Below are 20,985 nucleotides of genomic sequence, written 5' to 3'. Positions count from 1 at the left end.
GTGGTCGTGACTAAAATAACTATGTTATCATACATGACGGAACCAACAGTCACGGAAACTATGGCGTTTAGTTGGATAACTAAGGAGCATGAAGAAGTTCTATTTAAAAAATTTGTGTTCATCAGTGTAAAATTATTATGGTAATAATTTTAGACATAACTTATGAGATAGCTGTACAGAAAACCACATGCCACCGGGGGCATTTGAACCCACGAAATCCGAATATCGCGCCTGTTGATCTACCAGCTTAGCCATCAGCTTGCTCATCTATGGGGCAGAAAAGTGGAGGCTAAACAGAAGGGTTCAACTTAAGTTAAGAGAGAAATAGTTTGATGGGAAAGGCAGAGAGGTTGGACGGAAAAATGAACATCTGGCCTGCTACTCTGCACTGGGGTAGGGAAAGAGGACGAAAAGAGGGTCACAAGGGGTTGATGATGATGAGGAAAGGCTGATGAAAATAAGACAAGGAACATTTTCCAAGATTACAAACTAAGTCCAGGCGCGTGCCGCTTAAAAACCATGAGAGCGCCCACAATGCCTGCAGAGTTTTCGAACTCTCTAGCCAATTGCCTAGGATCAAATCCTCCGAGATGGGCCTGCGGTCAAAAGACTTTACATTAGATGCTAACGTAAGTCTTTATCGTTCATATGCTGCGAACGCCACTAAAACATGCTCTACAGTCTAGAGCACGCCACATGTAGAACAGTCGGGCAGTCCGTTTGTATAATTAAATGCAATTACTTACACGTGAAGGCGATGTTTATACGTAAGCTGTGTATTAAGCATACAATTGGGCGGGGTATTCCGCGAGGAACAGAAAAAGTCATCGCCGGATCTAGCCGTTTAAGGTGGATCTGTCGAGTATCTGGCAAGGTTCAGTATAAGGCCATCGCACTTCTAGCTTAAGATAAGGACAAAGCAGCCAGCTATGAGAAAAAAAAAAGATGTAACGTTGAGAGAGTAGAAGCGGCCAGAGTGCGTGAGGAAGCAAACATAGGTTAATGACACCCTAATCGAAATCAAGGGGAAGAAATTTGCTTGGGCAGTGCATGTAACGCGAATGCAAGATAACCGCTGGTTCTTAAAGGTAACGGAGTAGATTCCAAGAGAAAGCAAACGCAGTAGGAGGCGGCAGAAAGATAGGATGTTAGCAAGGCGCAACCGAACCTTGAGAGTGTTCAGCAGCGTCACCCTCGCGCATGGCAGCGGACGTAGTAACATGGTCGAACAGTGAGGGGGGACTGTGCGAGGACCCTCTTATGCTACAATATGCTACATATGCTACCATATTATGTTATTTTTTACAAGGGACGAAGTGAATGTGGCGGATTGTGGTAAGGTACATGGCATATATGAAGAATGGCCGGAGGTAACCGAAGCCGCCTTCCTATCGGTCGGGCGCATTTTGTATGAATTAATAACGCACACTTTGAAAAGATGTAGAACCAGAAATTCTATCGTTTCGCATTTTCAAAAGAAAGGCTTGCGGATGAAAATCGTTCAGCCATTTACACACATCCTGGTCCATTCAAGGTGCTCTGCCGCGCGAATCCTGCATGCGCCTCTACACCCTCCGCAGGCTGAAAAGCTGCAAGTGAAGAAACGAATGGTTAATACTTATGGTACCTGTAACAGCGACCACTGTATTTAGAAATGAACACTAACCATGATCAACATTGGGAAGTTTACGTTGTGTGCAACCAGCCACAAGTCCCATGTCAGTGTTTTCTGTTGACGCTTAGTGTTCAAAGGCGTTAAAAGTATTAAGTGTTCATTGTGTACAAATGCAGGAACCGTTACTTCTGTACTGATCGACCTAGAGAAACACTGAACGAAATAAAAAATGATGGCTTTGAGATTTTCTTCGCTATTAATAGACGCTACGATCCAAGTATGCTGGAAAAAAAAAGATGCAGGAGTAGTTGAGAGTTCAGTGTTAGGCACCTTGGTTTAATTTTATTTGGCATCGCTGGTTCCTGCCGTATGATTAACGTAGTGAGCACGGTGGAAGAAAGAGTGGTGATCCCACGGCGCGGCCACTGTGCGGCAAGAGAGCGGCCACTTGTTGCCACGGGAAGCGAGTGCCGCCGCTAGGGGCAGCACGTGTTCAGGCGACTTTCCTCTCCGCCGATTCTCATGGCGTTGCTAGGTAGCAGAAGAGCACGCATGGAAACTATGCGACAAGTTTGCATTCAAAAGGCGCCCACCTTGATATATGCCTCCTTTCTTTATTTAGCCGGATTACTCTGATCAGGTCGAACCTTTCTTACCACTCACCGTTAAAATGCTTCCATTTCCGGCCGCCGAGGGACCCGTAGTCTGCTGAGCAGGCGACGCGCAGACGAGCGCGTGCGGTGGCTGCGCCATCGCTTCTTATTATCTCAACGCTACAGTGCCTCTTTCAAACAAGAATCATATGACAAATGTATACGATGCTGGTTTTGGTTTTGTTTCTCTTCTATGTTTCCTGCAGTATTTGATGTTTTGTTTTAAACATTCAAGGAGACGGATGCCAGCTTCTTCAAACGACATCTGGGACCTGTCTATAATGTTCGTGTTAGCTTTCTTAAGACAACTACAATGTTCTCTTTTTTCTGGTTAATACATCACGTGTACAATTCAGAATTCGATTATCAAACACTTAAAATTGTGACATGACACGATACACGCGAAAGCTAGATACTTTAAAACATGGCGTGCTTGTTGGCAGCTGTGTACGGTTTTACTGACCTTGTGCTCTTGCACCACTCTAAATACACATTTGCACACTTAGTTTTCAGTCAGTGAAAATTATACTAACAACGTTTCCTTAAACTTCGAAGTTACAGTAGAACGCAGCTATGCGCTGAGAAGGCAGCTGCTACCTTCATCATTTAAGGGGTCACTCATGCGCCCTGAGTCGAATTACGGCACGAAATATGAGAAGTATAAAGTGACGTCTTTCCTACAAATCAGCGTCGTTAAAAGCATGTGAGCACCATATATATGTATCGAAATCAAGCGCCCGTCTCGCTCGCGCCCATAGAAGCACCAGCAAAAAGAGCGACAAAAAAAAAGGTTCCCAGTACTGGTGCTGCAGCTTACGGCCGCGCCATGCATATAAGAAACTGGCCACGCCTCGCGACACCATCACATCACCTCTCTCTATTCTACCGTGATAGTGAGCCCCATCAGCAATAGTCCGCGTCCAGGCTCCCTGTGAGCACATGCGTTGTAATGACCAATCAAAGAGAATTTGAATCAATCAAATTGGGAATGTGTTGTGTGAGTTGGTGAAGCATATGTTCGAAGTCACTGCTCCGAAACTGTCGCCTGGAAAATGACTCTACACAGTGGCCAAGGCGAGGCAGTATACACACGCCTTATACGAAACACAGCTCATTCGTCGCTGCGCTACGATGGACCCGATTTGGGGAGAATAGAAATGCGCTCACTCTCGCTCACATACGCACACCAATAGACAAGCAGAGGATTGATTGGACTCCGCTCCGAAAGACCCCAACTCACAGTATACAATTTCTCACTCAGCGTTCGTTCAGGGTGCCTGCTTCCCCTAGTCATGTTCAGTGCTCATTATCTCTTGATGCATATCGAAAACATTGGTGTACACTGACTCCAGACACCAACTTTCCCTCATTTTTCCTCAAAGGCAATGTGAAACATTATGGATAGCGAAGAACACGCAAACAAACACCAGAACTATATTTATTTATTTATTTATTTATGTATTTATTTATTTTTTATGTATTTATTTATTTTTTATTTACTTATTCAGGACTAATTTAAATCCCCCGTTCAACGAATAGCACAAGAGGAGGTGGGTTACAGAGCATGCTTCAGCTGATGATTTGCGTTCGGATAGGGACTAGTGCGACAGAAACAGTTAACAAGCATACAATATTGGGCTTAACCTTTTCAGCTAATATGACGTGGAGTGATGACAATGAATCGCTATCAAATTACTCCTCTTCAGCAACAGGTACAATATCCCGATGCCGGCAGTTTTTACTATTATAAGATCAACTGCAAATTTATCACGCTTATTTAAATCTTATATTAATTCCTGCACGCTTGTGGCTGTTAGCAATATGCACACTTTTCGCCGTATCCAAAAGAAAGCACTGCACTACATTGCCAACTGCCCATCATTACACCCCTGTCGTCAATTACTTACGGATTTCCCATAGTTAATGTAACGAGAATATTTGAATTTCGTTAGGTTCACTCATTGTTTTTTTATAAGAATTTTAAAACAATTTTAAGCGCTTGTTCCAGTCTAACTGCACAAAGAAGCGATCCTCCAACCCGTGCACCAAGCCGATGGCTAATACGGCATTGCCGTACGGGTACATACTGCAATATTTTGCCTATCAGGTACCTTTCGTGCTGAATAAATACGATAAATATGCGCTCATTTCTCTATTTTTATTCGAAGACAAATTCGCGAATACTTTTTGAAGCAGTAGTGGTGTTCTTTTTCTATATTTCCGGTATTGTTCAATAATTATGGATACATGTACTTATTCTCTGAAATTATTTTCTCATTTTCGCTATTGGTGCGGCTTTCCAGTTATTTTGTACTACAGCTGCTTTTCGTACTGAACAAATGCACTGAAATGCAAGTTCTTCCTTTGCCTGTAAACGATTATATTTGAATTCCGTTAGGTTCACTCATTGTTTTTTTTTATAAGAATTTTAAAACAGTTTTAAGCACTTGTTCCAGTCACAAAGAAGCGATCCTCCAACCCGTGCACCAAGCCGATGGCTAATTTGCCTATCAGGTACCTTTCGTGTAAACTGTTTTATGTAAACTGTTTCCTGCTCCCGTATCTGTTGGTTTCCGGCTCGCGCCAGCAGTATGCGACTGCCTTTTCGCTGGGGTGCCACCAGCTGGATTGTTAGATAAAGATTGATTGATTGATTGATTGATTTATTTAGTTATTTATTTATTTATTTATTTATTTTTTCCTGGGTTGAGTACGCCAGACGAGTAATGGTATTCCAACACACGTCTTTCTAACACAAGAATTCTCGAGCTAGCTTCGTTAAAACCGAAGATAACGGGGATTAAAAATGTCACTCGTCCTCTGCTCCTTCAAGTGATACCTTCCGCTTTTGTCTATACACAGTTTATCAACAATGAAAATGAAAAAAAATCTGTAGGAAGGATATAGGGTCAGTTAAAAGTCTATAGGAAGTCTACACACCATTTTTATTAGGGATGGAATCAAATTTCCCTAAGAAAGAAATTGATGCGGTATCTGAACGAGGATGGAGACGAGAGGAAAACAAAAATCTTTTGTTTCCAGGGGCCACAGCATCCCATCATGAGATGTCGACTTGCCCAGTTTGATGCAGACGGCTCGACAATGTAGCTGCAGCACATGCTCTGGAACGGCTCAGCAGAAGGCATTCAGGCCCATGGTGCCGTTACAGCCTTGAATTACATTAGTGACAGCATGCTTGGAAACCAACACTTTATCGAAATTTAGGAAAGAAACCTGTTCACGTGAACCGAAAACGAGCACAGTTGGACTACATACCACAGCTAGGACTTTCAATGTTATCGAAGCTATGAAAAAAATAAAATACACATTACACTAACAGATAATAAATCATATAGAGCACCATGTGTGCAATCAAACCGCGCCTTAAAAGAGACAGAAAAGCGAGCAAAAATTTCTTTAACACTAAAGTATACAAAACGTTGTTAATGCTTTTATTTAAATATGAGGCGGGAAGGTTTTTTATAAGCAAGCCTCTTGTAGACAGTGCGGTACCGCGAACAGTTTTTGCAAGGCAACATTGGCAGTACTCATCGAGCTGCACACGTCTTCGTGCTATAATACCAGCTTGATGGAGCAAACTAAGCCGTTGAGACGACGTTTTTTGTTATTAAGTACAGGAAGTAGCAGACACAGGCTTACACGCCCTCGAGTTGGCTCTGCCGATTAGACAGGGCGCGGGAGAATTTACAGCTAGGCCGCTGCTGCTAAGGTCATTCACTTCCTCAGGTATACAGCGACCGGCTCCCGTTGCGTCTGTGCGAAGGACATTCGTTACCGTGCCTAGGGCTAGGAGGCCCAGCTAATCCTCCTAAGAAACCTTTTTACGGTTGCCATTCGAATAGAGACTGTTTCTGCAGAGTGCAATCAGCAGAGTGGCGCAGTGGAAGCGTGCTGGGCCCATAACCCAGAGGTCAGTGGATCGAAACCACGCTCTGCTATAGTTCTTCTACCTTTTTTTTCAACAGAAATATTCAGTCTGTACTACAATTTGCCTTCTAATATTGGCTACTTTGCTGCGCTGCGCGACCAGCAGAGTGGCGCAGGGGACATTCTACTTCCGGCCACCGAGCGTGACGGACTCAGGATCATGAGCTCCGGCGGAGCGGCGACAGCGGCCCTTGCTGTCCGCGGAAACAGGATCGAGGGAAACGAAGATACGGATTATCAGGTGATCTTGCCGCAGCTGCCTACCGGACGTGTGGTTTTAAACACACTTTTTCTGCACGGTGATGTTCGTGTTAGGCCTTTTCGGGTCGAGGATTTTCGTGATGCGCTAGCCCACGCTGGTACGCTCCCTGACGTGGTGGCTTTGGGGGCGTAACAAATCAACCACGTTTGGGCTGTGACTTTCAAGACCGCTGAAGGAGCCAAGAGGCTTCTCGCCTTCAAGGAACTCAAAGTGAAAGGACGGCGATGTCTTATCATCGATCCGGAAGACCAACAAGTCAAGCTACGGCTCCATTAGATGCTGGAAGGCGCGGCCGACGAAGACATCCCGACGGCTTTTGCTGCGTTCGGGAAGGTAACCGAAGTTACACGGGAACGGTGGCGCGTCCAAGGCGTCCACGACAAGGGATCTACAACACGAACTGTGCTCCTAAAACTGAAACCTGGTTTGAAGGTCGACGATCTGCCTCACCAGATACGTGTCGCCAGGGAGTTGGCCCTTGTTGTGGTGCCGGGGCGACCGATGCAGTGCTTCCGCTGTCATGGCACGGGCCACGTTCGGCGAGAGTGTAAAGTGCCCCGGTGTTCTAAATGCAGGCGTTACGGCCACGCCGACAGCGACTGCGTCCGCACATGCGCAGTGGCAACCGGGCTGGCAATGGGGGTCGACACGACGGAGCACATTATGGACGTTGCCGAGACAGAAGAGGCGGCAAAGGGAACCGACGTGACGACGAAACCGGCGGTAACGACGGAGTCTTCGGGGCACCCGAGTGACGACGGAAACACGGCCAGCGGCGGTGGGAAGGAACCGGGGACGGTAATTCCTACTGGGACAAATGAAGGGTCGTCCAGCGACGGGACCAGCCATCCTAAAAATGTCGACACACCACCGACCAGCGAGGAGCAGATGGACCAGAGCGGCTCCCGTGTGACGACCGTCGCCGCCCCAGCCAAGCGACCTCACGACCTGACCGACAACGAAGGGGACAAGTCCGCAGCTGGTGGCGTTGACTAGCCGCCAGCAAAAACAGCCCAGTCAAGGCGATCAACACTCAGGCCAACGCCCAACCTTGCGGCAGGCAAGCGGGTCGCCGAGAAGGCGCCTCCACTGCCTCTGCAGCAAAACCAGGCATCCGCTCCTGACGGCTCCGGTGGTGGCAACGGCGTCTAGCTTCGTACTAGACGTGAAAGGTGAGCACGGTGCTCTCAGCGTCTTCACACGTTTCAAATATGGCTTCTGCATCCTCCTTGACTTTTGCAACGCTCAATGTCAGAGGTTTTGCCGCTAAGAGGAAGCAGAGCCATGTGCACCGCATGTTAACAGATTATAATATCGATCTGCTTGCTATTCAGGAAACGAAAGTGGAAGGGGAACAAGACACCGAGAGCATTGTGCACCGTTTTACGTCAAGATTTTATGCTGTCGTGAGCTATGCCGTCGGAACATCTGCCGGATGCTGTGTTTATAAAAAAGCTGCCTAGCCTCGAGGTGCAAGCGTACACATCGTGCCCTTCGGGTCGTTGTGTAGTTGTGGATTTTGCCTTCGCCTACTCTGAATGACGACTAATTTGCGTTTACGCACCTAACGTGGGCGAGGATAGGGCTGATTTTTTGAGAGCATTCAGCGTTTCTTAAGCACAGAAAAACACATGGTATTGTTAGGAGATTTTAATTGTGTCTTGAGCGCGGGTGACAAAACCAGCACGCGGTCCCACCGCAATGAAAGCACCGAACTTCTCCGTCGCTTGGTCGATAAGTTTGCATTGGAGGACGTGACTGAATGTTGTGTTGTGTTGTGTTGGGTTTAATGGCACATAAGCAGGTAAGGCTATCATGCGCCAGGCTCAAGGTATATGAACACTTTTCTGTAGGTGGGAGGAAACATGGTTGTGTAGAGGACTTAAATTGCCATCTCGTTCTGGTAGTAATAAATTAAAGAAGAAATTTTATAAATGGCTAAAAATAAACGCTTTCAAGGAGGTCAGATAACCTCAGTAGCCATCCTTGGCTGGGCAAGGATCCTGAGGCTCCCAACCATTCAAATAACCACCTCAGCCCTCTTCTCATGGAATGAGAAAATGGCTGAAATGCATAATATTTTAAAGCAAAGCTGTGGATCAAAGTTTACAGTTTCTGAAGAACACCTGCTTGTTTCAAAAAGCTAAAAACGGAAGATATGTTAACAATGGCATTTTCGCCTAAAAGCAGCGCTGGGTGTAAAGGAATGTATTCATTATAAAACTTCGTAAAATGCTTATTTCTTAGTTTTTCGAGTTTTGCACAAGAGAATAAAATATGGTTTATTGTTAGTTCGTCTCCACATCTTTCACAACGAGGTTAGTCTTGTTTCGTTAGTAAGAAATTATGTGTAATGTGTGTGTCCAATGCGGAGATGACATAAAATTACTTCAATAAATTGTTCCTGGTGCCTACAGGTCTTCCATTCACCCAGTACAGGTTTTACAAAGTGCAGCTTGTTGTTAACCTCGTTGTCCCAAGAAGCCTGCCATTTTTTTCTCAATTTATTCTGGACTGACTTGATGTAGTCCTTATGCGGTATGTTTACTGGTTTTATTTTTGCGTTAAGGGCAAGTGCGGTGCTTGCATCAGCCCTCTCATTTCCGCTGATGCCCATGTGACTGGGAACCCAGCAAAACTTTATTGTATGTCCTTGTGAATCAGCTCGTATTCCATTATGTAATATGTTTCCTATTATGGGTTCGGTTGCACTTCTGGGGTTTATTGCTGTAATTACGCTGAGGGAGTCACCGTAGATAACACTGTTCAGTATGTTTTTCTTCATTATTTGTTCTGCTGCTAGAGCAATGGCGTAGCATTCTGCTGTGAAGATTGAAGCGCACTGAGGCAGCCTGACTACTTTTTCCCATTTCCCTTGCACTATCGCGCTCCCTACATAGAGTGCTGTCTTAGATCCATCTGTGTAGAAATCTGTGCAATTCTTGTATTTTTCACTTACTCCAAGAAACTCTTGCTGTATATATTCCAGTGGGGTATGTCTATTTTGAATGTGTGTCAGTGCGAAATCGCATACACCAGGAAACAAGTACCAAGGTGGCAACCTATCGGGTCTCTGGGCAACATCAGGAAGTGCATCTAGTATGTTTATTTCTTGGCATATTTCTTCAAAGCGGAGGAGCAATGGTTTTACAGCTTGAGGTTTGTTGGTGAACAGTGTTCTGGATGGGCATTTTGTAACTATGGTGTAACAAAGATGTTTCGGTAGCGACCTTATTTTCAGTGCGTATGCACAGGTAAGCATTGTTCTCCTGTTGGTTAGGGTCGGTTCATTTGCTTCTACGTGAAGGCTATTTATGGGTGATGTTCTGTAAGCACTAGTTGAAGGGCGCAACCCGAGGTTTTGTACTGGATCTAGCTTTTTAAGGTATGATGGCCTCGCAGACCCATACACTATGGATCCTTAGTCTAACGAAGAGCGTACTAGAGAGCGATAGATGTGCAATAGGCACCTCCTATCGGATCCCCAACGCTTCCGTGAGAGTACTTTGAGTATATTCAGGGATTAGTTAGTTAGTTATATTGATTTTAATGGCGCAAAAGCAACTATGGCTATGATGCGCCAAACACAAGGTTAGGTTTTTGTTAAATGTTACGCTTTTTATACCTAGAGTTTGTTTAAAACATTGGCTCCATTAGGAACCTAAAAATACTTGAAAGATCAACCAATGCTTGATCACCTAAAAGCAACTTGGGTTGCAATGGGATGTATTCATTGTAGAGTGTTGTAAAATATTTTTTCTCAGTTGTTCCAGTTTTGTACATGAAATTAAAATGTGGTTTACAGTGAGTACTTCGCCGCACATTTCGCAGAGAGGTTTGTCTTTTTTTGTCAGTAAGAAGTTGTGTGTAAGGTGTGTGTGCCCAATGCGTAGCCGACATAAATTAACTTCAGTGAAACGTTCTTGATGTCTACATGATTTCCATTCTCCTAAAACGGGTTTTATAGAATGCAGTTTGTTGTTTGCCTGTTCTTCCCATGCAGCCTGCCACTTAATTCTGAGTTTACTGTGGACTAATTTCAAAAAATCCCTGTGTGGTATGTTATCTTGTTTTATTTGATCAATTCGAGCTTGTGCTGCGCATGCATCTGCTCTCTCATTACCGACAATTCCAACATGGCTGAGCACCCAGCAGAATATAATGTTATGTTTTTGTTTTTTTAATTTTAATTATGTTATGTATGATGTTTCCTAAAATGGGTTCAGCAGCGTTTCTACAGTGCAGCGCTTTCAGCACACTCAGTGAATCAGTGTAAATGACGCTATTTTTAATGTTTTCTTTTACTATTTGGTATACGGCTACAAAGACTGCATAACTCTCGGCAGTAAAAACCGATGCATACTGTGGCAGTCGTATCATTTTTTCATTTTTTTCTTGAATTACTGCACTTCCAACGTGACTTTCTGTTTTTGACCCATCAGTGTAAAATTCAGTGAAGGTGTCATATTTTTCTTGCAGTTCAATGAATTCTTGTAGTATGAGCTGATGTGGCATTTCCTTTTTATGTAAGTGTGTCAGTGTGAAGTCACACACTGAAGGCAGGCTGTACCATGGTGGTAAATTTTCATATTTTTGTGCAATATTCGGCAGGGCATCCAGTACTCCTAACTCTTCACATTTATCTTCAAAGCGCAATATTAGTGGCCGGATGGATTGTGGTTTATTGTTGAATAATCTTTTGGATGGGCACTTGGTAACAATGGGATGGCAGAGATGTTTAGGAAGAGAATGGGTTTTTAGGACGTATGCGCATGTCAGTGTGACTCTTCTATCCTCTAGTGCAGGCTCATTAGCTTCAATGTAAAGACTGTTTATCGGGGATGTTCTATATGCTCCAGTTGATAGTCGCAGACCAAGATTATGAACAGGGTCCAGTCGTTTCAAGTAGGATGCTCTTGCTGAACCGTATACTATGCACCCATAGTCCAGCTTGGAGCGTACCAGAGAGCGATAGATGTGTAATAGGCATGTTCTATCGGACCCCCACCGTTTTCGCGAGAGCACCTTTAATACATTGAGGGCTTGGGATGCTTTCTTTTTAAGGTTGTTAATGTGTGGTAGAAATGTGAGTTTCTTGTCAAAAGTGAGTCCTAAAAATTTATGTTCTGGTTTAATTGGTAGTGTGGCTTGATTCAAGTATAGGTTGGGATTGAATTGTAGGCCTCGTCGTAATGAGAACCGAACAGCTACGGTTTTTTGAGGAGAGAACTTGAACCCATTTATCTCTGCCAAAGCAGCTAGTTTATTTAGTGTGATTTGTATTTGTCTCTCGCAGGACGATATGCTGGAGGAAGTGCATGCTATCTGTAGGTCATCTACAAAAACCGAATACATTATGGACTTGGGTATTACTTTGGCTAACGAATTCATTTTTACTACGAAGAGTGTCGTGCTTAGAATGCAACCATGGGGTACGCCATTCTCTTGGGTGAAAGTCATGGAGAGAGTTGTTCCTAGGCGGACCCTAAATGTGCGGTTAGCCAGGAAGTCGTTCAAGCAGTTCAGCATCCTGCCTCGGATACCTAGCTCTGCTAGGTCGCGGAGGATGCCGAACTTCCACGTGGTATCGTATGCCTTCTCCATGTCGAAGAAGACCCCGATACACTGCTGTTTGTGGATGAACGCCTCCCGTATGGTGTTCTCTAGGCGGACAAGGTGATCGGTGGTTGAGCATGCTTTTCTGAATCCACATTGATGTACATCTAATAGTTGCCGAGATTCGAGTACAAAGGTGAGTCTAATATTTATTACACTTTCAAAAGATTTAGCAATGCAGCTGGTGAGGGCTATTGGTCTGTAATTGTCAGGACTTGTTGGTGGTTTTCTGGGTTTCAGAAAAGGTACTATTACTGCTTTCTTCCACTCCTCAGGTATTCTGCCAGTCATCCATATTTTATCGAAGAATTTTAACAGTGCCTGTATGGCTGTATCAGAGAGATGGGCAAGCATATTGTAATGCACATTGTCTGGGCCTGGTGCTGTCTTTTTACCGGAAGATAATACTCTATTTAATTCCTGGAGTGTAATGGGCTGGTTGTAGTCTTCCTGCATGCCTGCTCCGAATGGAAGTTTTTGTTTTTCAGCTATAGCTTTGTGTTTCTGGAATGTACTTGTGTAGTGGGATGACCTTGAGACTTCAGCAAAGTGCTCGCCCAATAAATTGGCCTGTTCTTCCAACGATGTTTGTGTACCGGGTGTTGTCAAAAGCGGAAGTGTGAAGGAAGTATGGTCACAAGTGAATTTACGAACTTTGTCCCACATTTTCTTTGATGGTATTGAACTATTTATAGAGGACACATATTTCTGCCAGGAGGTTTTCTCAGCATTCCTGCGCACGTACCGCGCTCTCGCCTTGGCCCTTTTAAAAATGAGTAAGTTCTCTGCAGTGGGGTACCGGCGCAGGGTGCCCCATGCTTTATTTTGCTGTTTTTTTGCAACTGTACATTCTTGTGTCCACCATACTTTGTGTTTCTTCTGTACGAGTCCTGTTGTTTGTGGTATAGCGAGTGTTGCAGCAGATATTATGCATGTAGTAAATCTTTCATTAATTTCATCTATGCTGAGGTCTTCAGAAAATTCTTTATCTAGAGTGGCACTTTCTGTAAAAAGTGACCAGTCGGCGAGGTGAAATTTCCAGCGCCGTGGTCTTGTGGGGATGACTGGAGTGGAAGACGAGAGCCTGATGACAGTGGGTAGGTGATCACTTCCCAGAGGATCATTTAAAACATCCCATTTAAAATCGGTAAAAAGAGACGGTGATGTGAAAGCTAAATCAAGGAAGCTCATTTTTGCTGAGCTTGGGCAACAATATGTGGCCTTTCCTGTGTTTAAAAGACAGACAGTAGAAAATCTTCGATTATTTTGCCTCTAGAGTCACAGCGTTCGCTTCCCCAAAACGGCGAGTGAGCGTTGAAATCGCCAACTACCAGATATGGCTCCGGCAATTCATTGATCAGGCCTTCTAAATCTTGTATTGTTAATGTGATGTGTGGGGGGAGATATAAAGAGCAAATTGTTATTGTTTTGTAGGTAACGACGCTAACTGCAACTGCCTCAAGTTTTGTGTAAAGTTTGATTTCTTGAGCAGGGACGCCGCTTTGAAGGACAATCGCGACGCCTCCCGAGAGTCGATTTGCCTGCTCGCGATCGCGTCTAAAAATGTTATAATGTTTAAGGATATGCACATGTTGTGGACCAAGATTGGTCTCCTGAAGACATAAAACTGTGGGTAACATTGACCCTAAAATATGTGTTACGTCGCTGTAGTTCCGCATAATTCCTCTTCAATTCCACTGAATTAAGAAAGCCATGTTTATTTTTGGGGTGAGAACGCTAAGGCGTTTACTTATGCTCAGGGCCTGTTATGAGGGGTATGTCTTTTTTTCGCTCAAGAGAGCTGTTCCGCCGCTGCATAGCGGGCGGACTGGGGGTTGTATCCATCACCTCGCCAGAGGTGCTGGAGGACCGCGCAGCCGCGGTTGTGTTAGTTTCAGGCCTCCCCTGACGGGGGAAGTCCTGCGGCATGCCGACCCATGGACCGGCGCTCCCTGCTGTGAAAATGGCAAGGCAGCTTTCGCTGACCCTGCCTGGGGCGTGAATGGCCCTGCCATTGGCTCGATGGAAGTGGCCTCGGCAGGCACCGGGGTGCTGTGTGGTGCACCGCCCCTGCGCACCACATCAGCAAAGCTGGATTTTGCTGTGAAGGTGAACTGGTTGGTAACGGCAAATCGCCTTCTTGTTTCTCTAAATGAAATGTTTTCCTTGTTTTTATCGTGATAATCTCTGTTTCCTTCTTTCAGGACGGACAGGCCCTGGAGTATGCAGCATGTTCTCCTTCGCAGTTAGCGCAGCGCAGGGCTGCGTCACATTACTCAGAAACGTGATCCTTGGAAGCACATTTTGCGCACGTTTTGCGGCCGCGGCAGCTCTGTGAGTCGTGGCCAAACCTTTGACAGTTGAAGCATCTTCTTGGGTTTGGAATGTAGTGCCTGACATTTACTTTCAAATATCCTACATCGATGGTTTCTGGTAATGTACTTGTATTGAATGTTAGAACCAAGTGTTTTGTGTCTATTTCTTTATTGTCTTTCCGGATTTTGATTCTGTACACATCTGTGACATTTTGGTCAGACAGGCCTTCCAGAAATTATTTTTCGGTTAGGTGTATGAAGTCATTTTCAGAGATGACACCATGGACTGATTTTAGGGATCGGTGCGCTGTTATAGAAACTGGGATTTCTCCGATGGATGCAATGTTTGCGATTTTAGAGTTCTGGGTGTTGTCAAGGAGTTCTAACAATAAGTCTCCGCTGGCCATTTTAGACACCTTGTAGCCAGGGCCCAGGGTATCTGTTAGGCATTTAGACACAAGGAACGGAGAAATTATTCTTGCTTGTTTTTCATTACTTTCGCTGTGGATTAAATAGAACTTGGTGAATGTCAATGTCGGTTTCTTTTTTGAAAAAAGGTCTGCTGCTTCGTTCCGCCCTCTCTTGAGAGAGCGATCGGGTTTTGAAAGGGGGGGAGTCATAAAAAATGAAGTTTTTCAGTCATGGTGCCAGCCACCCACCATGGAGTCCAACAAGGGGACGGGACAGGAACTTGAACGCAAGTCCTGCCCACGCCAGCTGTACACCTCAACTATAACCAAATCCGACACAACTCAGGGTGGTTGGCCACACATGGTTAACCCTGGCCGCCTATGAGAAGTGAAAGAAACTAAGAAGTGATTAGGAGATAGGAGAGTTGTGAGAAAGAGATAGGAAAGTGAAAGACAGAGTGGAGGATAGGAAAAGGCGACTGCCGATTTCCCCCGGTCGGGTCAGGCCGGAGGTGCCGTCTACGTGAAGCTGGGGCCAAAGTGGTGTGTTGCTTCCGCCGAGGGGCCTTAAAGGTCCAAACGCTCGGCATCGGCTCAACCACCAGGATCCCCTTTTCCCCGGACACGGCGATGCCACGCACGGCGAGGCGTGGGTGCTCGGGTCCGTGGTGATGCACAGTTCACCATCATCCCCTTGCGGGGATGTCCCTGCGGATGCTCGGGAACCCGCGGTGTCGCCACTCACCGTCGCGCCGCCTGCAAGCTGCAGGCGCCCCCCTGCGGGGGAATACACAAAAGGACGAAATGGTCTTAAGTGGGGCATGTAATGGGATGGAAAGATAACCGCTGCTTCTTACGGGCAAGGAAGTGGATTCTAAGAGATGACAAGCGGCAGAGGGGGCGGCAGTAATTTAGGTGAACGGGTGAGATTAAAAATCTTTCAGGCATAGGGTGGCCGCAGTTTACCCATGGAGTTATTTTGGCAAGCACCGGAGAGGGGTTATCCTGCAGTTGGCGTAGTCGGGCTAATTATGCTGATAACCATACAAGCACAAAAAAAAATTGGCTGTCAAGGCCCCCATGAAACCAAACGTGCACACTGTAACTATGAGTGATATCCTGAAAAACGCACTGTACGAGTAGATTTAAAAACTATGCAAATCATCTGCAATCATACAAGAAAAATAAAGACAAAAGAGTACGCAAAGAATACAGCTGATTTATCTCGGTTCGAAATAAACATCCACTTATTTAAGTGCCAACTAACAAAGGGTGTGCAACCTAGAGGGCAAGAGTAAGTTTTCTGTGTAAACATGACCGTTAACTAAATTATTCTTACAGCGTAATCTCAAGGATCAACTTTCCAGAAGTTTGTGTTTTGTCCACAAATGCAGGCCTCAATTGAAAACGTAAGTGATAATGGCGTGGCTGGTTCAGCATACCTGGATGAACGAAAATGTCTGATCTGTAATTTTCGTAAAACTGAGATATGACCACAGAAGACTTATTATCAGTAGCCGTCATTTCGGATCAGTGACACTTTCTATTAAAATTAGTTTTGTAGAAAAATGGAGCAATAACTCTTTCACATACGTTGGTTTATACCCGAACCACGCCGTAAAGGAAGACGATAAAGGAAGGAGTAAAAGAGGAGAAGCAGAAAGAGGTGTCATAGAGGAGGCCTCTGGAATAATTCCACCACCTGGGGATCTTAACTTGCGCTGACATCGGTTGCACGTTGAGTACAACCGGTTCAATAGGTTTGAGACTGTGAAAGAGGTCTGCCTCCCTCCCTCCAAGTTCTCCTCACCGTTCGTCACTTGGCGGTCGCAGTCCGGCTGATAGTCCATGGCGTTTCTCTTATTACACGTGGGGGTATTTATTCCGGTGAAGGGTGCTTGGTTACGTACGGCACCAGTGCGTATATTGGAATTCGGCGATGATCCGTTGTCTCCAGGTTATGCCCTGCGGACACCTGCAAATAATGGAAATCACACCAGCAGGAAACCCCATCAATCTCTCACATGTAGACTGCACACTCTCCACTTTTTCACAGTAGTGCTCGTGGTGAATCCTGCCAAAAAAGTTTCTCTGAAAATGAACACAGCCTTATGACGAATATATGAACCAGGATAAAAAAATAGTAATCACCTGCATAGGTAATTACATCCTGCTCTGTTAATCTTTTGTAAAGCGAAATTTATTGCCGCAGGGCATCAATAATGGGTGAAGGTGTGATGAAATATGTATGAGTAATTAAATGAATGAAAAAAGGCTAGCTGATTTGATGAAGTCCAGCAGAGAACGATGGTACGGTCCCTGCGTCCAGGCAAAGTATGAAGCAGGGTTGCTTCTAATCTGATTTTGTCTTTGGACACCATTACTGCCGTTCTCTTTCTGACAGCTCGAAAGCTTTAGCATTAGTTTAGAGCCAAATTTTGTTTCCCTGCGGATTTATTACAGAAGGAGTTTTCTAGCTAAGGTCTGCGCTGGGCAAGCTAAGGATCGGCCCACTCTAATGCAACACCGGAACGCACTCCTGATCCAGAGACTTCCTCCACAAAAACCCAATCAAAATATATATATAGTTAGCACGAACGCTAATCTCGGGACAGGAGTACTTCCGTAGAGACGTTAGATATGAGACAACGGCGGATAAGAATAAGAAGGAGGCGCTTATAAAAGCCGGCTCTTCTCCCGAGTAGGCTTCACAAGACTGCTGCCGTCGGTGTGTGTGTTCCAACCAGTTCAATTGCTGCGTCTTGATTTGAAAACAACTGCAATATTTCGCTTCCATTTCACCAACAGTGGCTGTTATTTTTGGTATATTATTATATACGATCTATTTAAGTTAAACGGCGCACAACACTTTAAATCAAATTGGAGATTTACAAAATTAAACGAAATATATTCTCTTTCGCTCCAACATTAAGTAGCAGACATTCGTTCCGCCAGAATAAATTCCTAAAGAACAACGAGGAAGAAATGAATCTGCTCCGAAGCGCTGCACCACATAAAATTCCCTACAATGCGTTCAGCTATTGTTTGAGCTTGTAAACAGTTTGTTTGCAAGCTAACTACATGTCTGGAAACAATTTTGAAAAGATCAATCATTTCTTACTACATTAACTTCAAATAAATGATCTCGTGCTCTCACGCCTTGCCGAAATAGGACAGGCGGAGCAGAGGTCAAGTCCTGTTGTTACGCTATTTTTACAGAGTGCACACTCCGAGAATAAAAATGGCGCCGCTGGAAGAAATACTTAAATGTGATGCTGATGGCGAATTTTTTGTGGCATAAGGCATTTGTGGCCAATCACCACCATGACACACGGTTTTTTTCTTTGTACTCAAGGTGGGGTCAAAGGACTATTTCCCACGCATTTCAAGATAAAGAAGCCGGGCATCAGGCGGACGAAAGCTTGTACCCGTCCTATCAGCAATAGATATCCTGCGGCATTGGGGACCCATTGGGGATCCCCGGCGAGCACAAATTTATTGATATTAGCCATTTTCATGCGAGCTGTTCATCGCCAGTTATAAATTTTTTCTGCTAACACGTACCTCATTTCTGATGTCAATTACTGCGCATATCACCGACTGTCGGTGCCGATTGGATGGGCAATGTTTCCAAATTTCGGCTAACTATTATTTAAAGAAGAGCAATTATGAATATTTTGTATAACTTATATATGGGCCATGTCGGTTTACGTAATGTCTAGTGGGGCGGACATCGATTTTTTTTGAAGCAGTTGGAAGAAGACGAAATAAAAAAAAAATGGCATGACTGTACTCTTGTCAAGCCCCGGTATAGCGTTGCACTCGTGTTCTGGAATAAGTGTACGCACTGACTAAGTCGAAATGAGCAGCCGTTACCATAAGCATCAAAGTGTTTCCGCACCTTCGTAAGGGACAGTGAGAACGCGTGATATCGTCTCTGATAAGTGGTAAATAGGAAACCGAAAAATTTATACCCAGGAAATTCAAGGTAGGCAGAAAGAGGCGCTCTTTCTGTCGTCCTTGTACTTCCTGCGATCGTGATTTACGCTGTTGAAAATTTTATAACTTGAAGAATCGACCTCTGATGCAAGATTTATTTGAAGGCAACCTAATGCCGGTTGAAACGCAGATTTTGTTCTGCCTTCCAAAATACAAATGAAGACGAAAGGCGAAGGTAAATTAGTGATGCGAAATTAATCAAGGCTGCCATAGTAATTTTCAGTTGTGTACAGCACCGCGCACATCTTAGAAGTCGGTGGCGCCCGCTAACATTCATGCGGCGAGCTCAAATGATTAGTTCATTGAAATATCAGTTGGGAAGGTTACAATACCGTAGCGCAGAGTGAACGAGATTTATTTCGTATTTTGAAAGCTTTCTGAAATTTCTGTCAACAAAAAACCAGGAAGTTATTTGCCACCATAAATACTGAATCGATTGGTCCGAGAACCCTTTTACAAATTCAATAAACACACTTGGGCATAAAGAAAATACGGTTGGACTTTGCTATAATGAGATTGAAGGGTACCAGAGGTTCCGTCGTTATAACCAGTGTATGCAGATCTTCCCCGGAGAATTGTTTTTCCTTTTTAACACAATTTCGTGGTAAGTTGTTACGCTGCACGAGTACCGACTGTAGTACTATCCCAGCGCAGGTATTCAAAGGAAATTGTACGACAAGGCGGGATTTAAATTTGTCTTGGATTGCGTAAGTGGAAGGAAAACTATAACCAGACAGCGTACCTCATTTTCTAACACCAGTTCAAGTTACCTGTTAACACGGCGCATTTTGTACTGGTTTTCTATCTGTCTCAACATTTATTCGTACACTGCTAAGCGGTCACGCTATTGCTGAATAACAAGGCTTTGGATCTGCCAATGTTAACAAGCCACCGGGTGTTTACGTTCCCCTTAACGAAAGGCTCCTCTAATCTTGGTTTGTTTCAGTGCAATTTAGGTAAAAGACAGGTCTGCATAGCATGAAATTCGCACCTGTCCATCCGCAGCCAGAAGAAAAAAAGCAATTGCGTTTATCAAAGATGAAAGAAAATGGTCGCTTGATGCCGATCACTGAACACCAGCGTCAGTAAATGTAATAAAAACAAACGCTTTTTTTTACTTTCACACCTCCAAACAATGCGGTTTTCACGTAGATATACTTATGCTCGAGTGACTGGTGCACTACAAAAATGTAGGCGTGCTGCTCAATCCGTGTTTTGTACAAGACTTAAATTTGTCAGCTTATAAATCTGGTCGCACACTGTTCCCGAAAGATGAAATGATGCAGGCACGAAATTGCTCACGTGTCCCACTTGTGAATTACGCGCTTCACAATAATGGTCGAGCTTTTACTAGTTTGTACTTTGACAGAGGGCGGGCGGTTTGAACCTCCTATTATTAGCATGTGCATGCGAAAAAGCGTCAAGACTTTTTTTTTTCACTTGCCACGGCAGGTTCAAAGCATGCACGCCTAGGAATCTGCTTGCGTGCATAGGATTGGCGGCAGAATACCTCGAACACGAGTCAGAACATCGAACGGGCCAAATTTTTCACGATACTTCCACCGATTTGTGCAGCCTTTGTCAGGAGCTGTTGCGTACAAATGGTAACTGTAAATAAACTTTCTAGGCACAACAGTACGGAGCAAAAACAATGTACTTGGCCGCAAATGGAACACAAACTACGCGAAGGATGTGAGCTGTGAATAGCTGCGGTACTCACAAGTAGTCTCCTCAGAATTTCCTCTCTGGTGTCCTGGTCCCGCCTGGTCCTTAAACGAAAAATGAGCGCTGGACGACACGTAAAAGCTGCGCGAATGCGTAATGGCTCTCGATCGTCTGGACACTGCTGCAAAAGCGAATGGTTTGAATGCGCTACCCTCCTCACTATGCAAGGTCACGCCCATGCTGCGTAGCATTTCATGTGTCGCCACCTAGTATGGTTTATGCGAGCCGAAAAGCGGCGCTGCATGTATGCCAATTGTGGTGTATCGACACTGTGGGAAAAGCATATTTTAAGCGTGTAGAAGTATCCAAGCGAAGGTTATCCGAATGGTGCTTGAAATGAAGACAAGAGTAAAATTTCACAAGTCATGGCAAGGTGACGAGCCACCACCCGATTTATTGTGTACGACCTTATCCATACATCCATTCATCCATCTGAATCCCA

General features: G+C 44.7%; 1 protein-coding gene across 1 annotated transcript in view; it reads right to left on the bottom strand.

The window, feature by feature from the left end:
- The window catches only part of LOC144124742 (uncharacterized), a 204,893-nt gene that overhangs the window by 137,719 nt on the left and 46,189 nt on the right, over positions 1-20,985 (bottom strand). The window contains exon 2 of the mRNA XM_077657602.1: positions 16,630-16,794. Coding sequence (XP_077513728.1) covers positions 16,630-16,669 — 40 coding nt within the window. The 5' untranslated portion in view covers positions 16,670-16,794. The remainder of the gene's footprint in view (positions 1-16,629; positions 16,795-20,985) is intronic.

This window comes from Amblyomma americanum, chromosome 3, assembly GCF_052857255.1.
Source record: "Amblyomma americanum isolate KBUSLIRL-KWMA chromosome 3, ASM5285725v1, whole genome shotgun sequence".
Classification (NCBI taxonomy): Eukaryota; Metazoa; Arthropoda; class Arachnida; order Ixodida; family Ixodidae; genus Amblyomma; species Amblyomma americanum.
The sequence above is the reverse complement of the archived record's forward strand: the minus strand, read 5'-3'. Positions and strand labels throughout refer to the sequence as shown.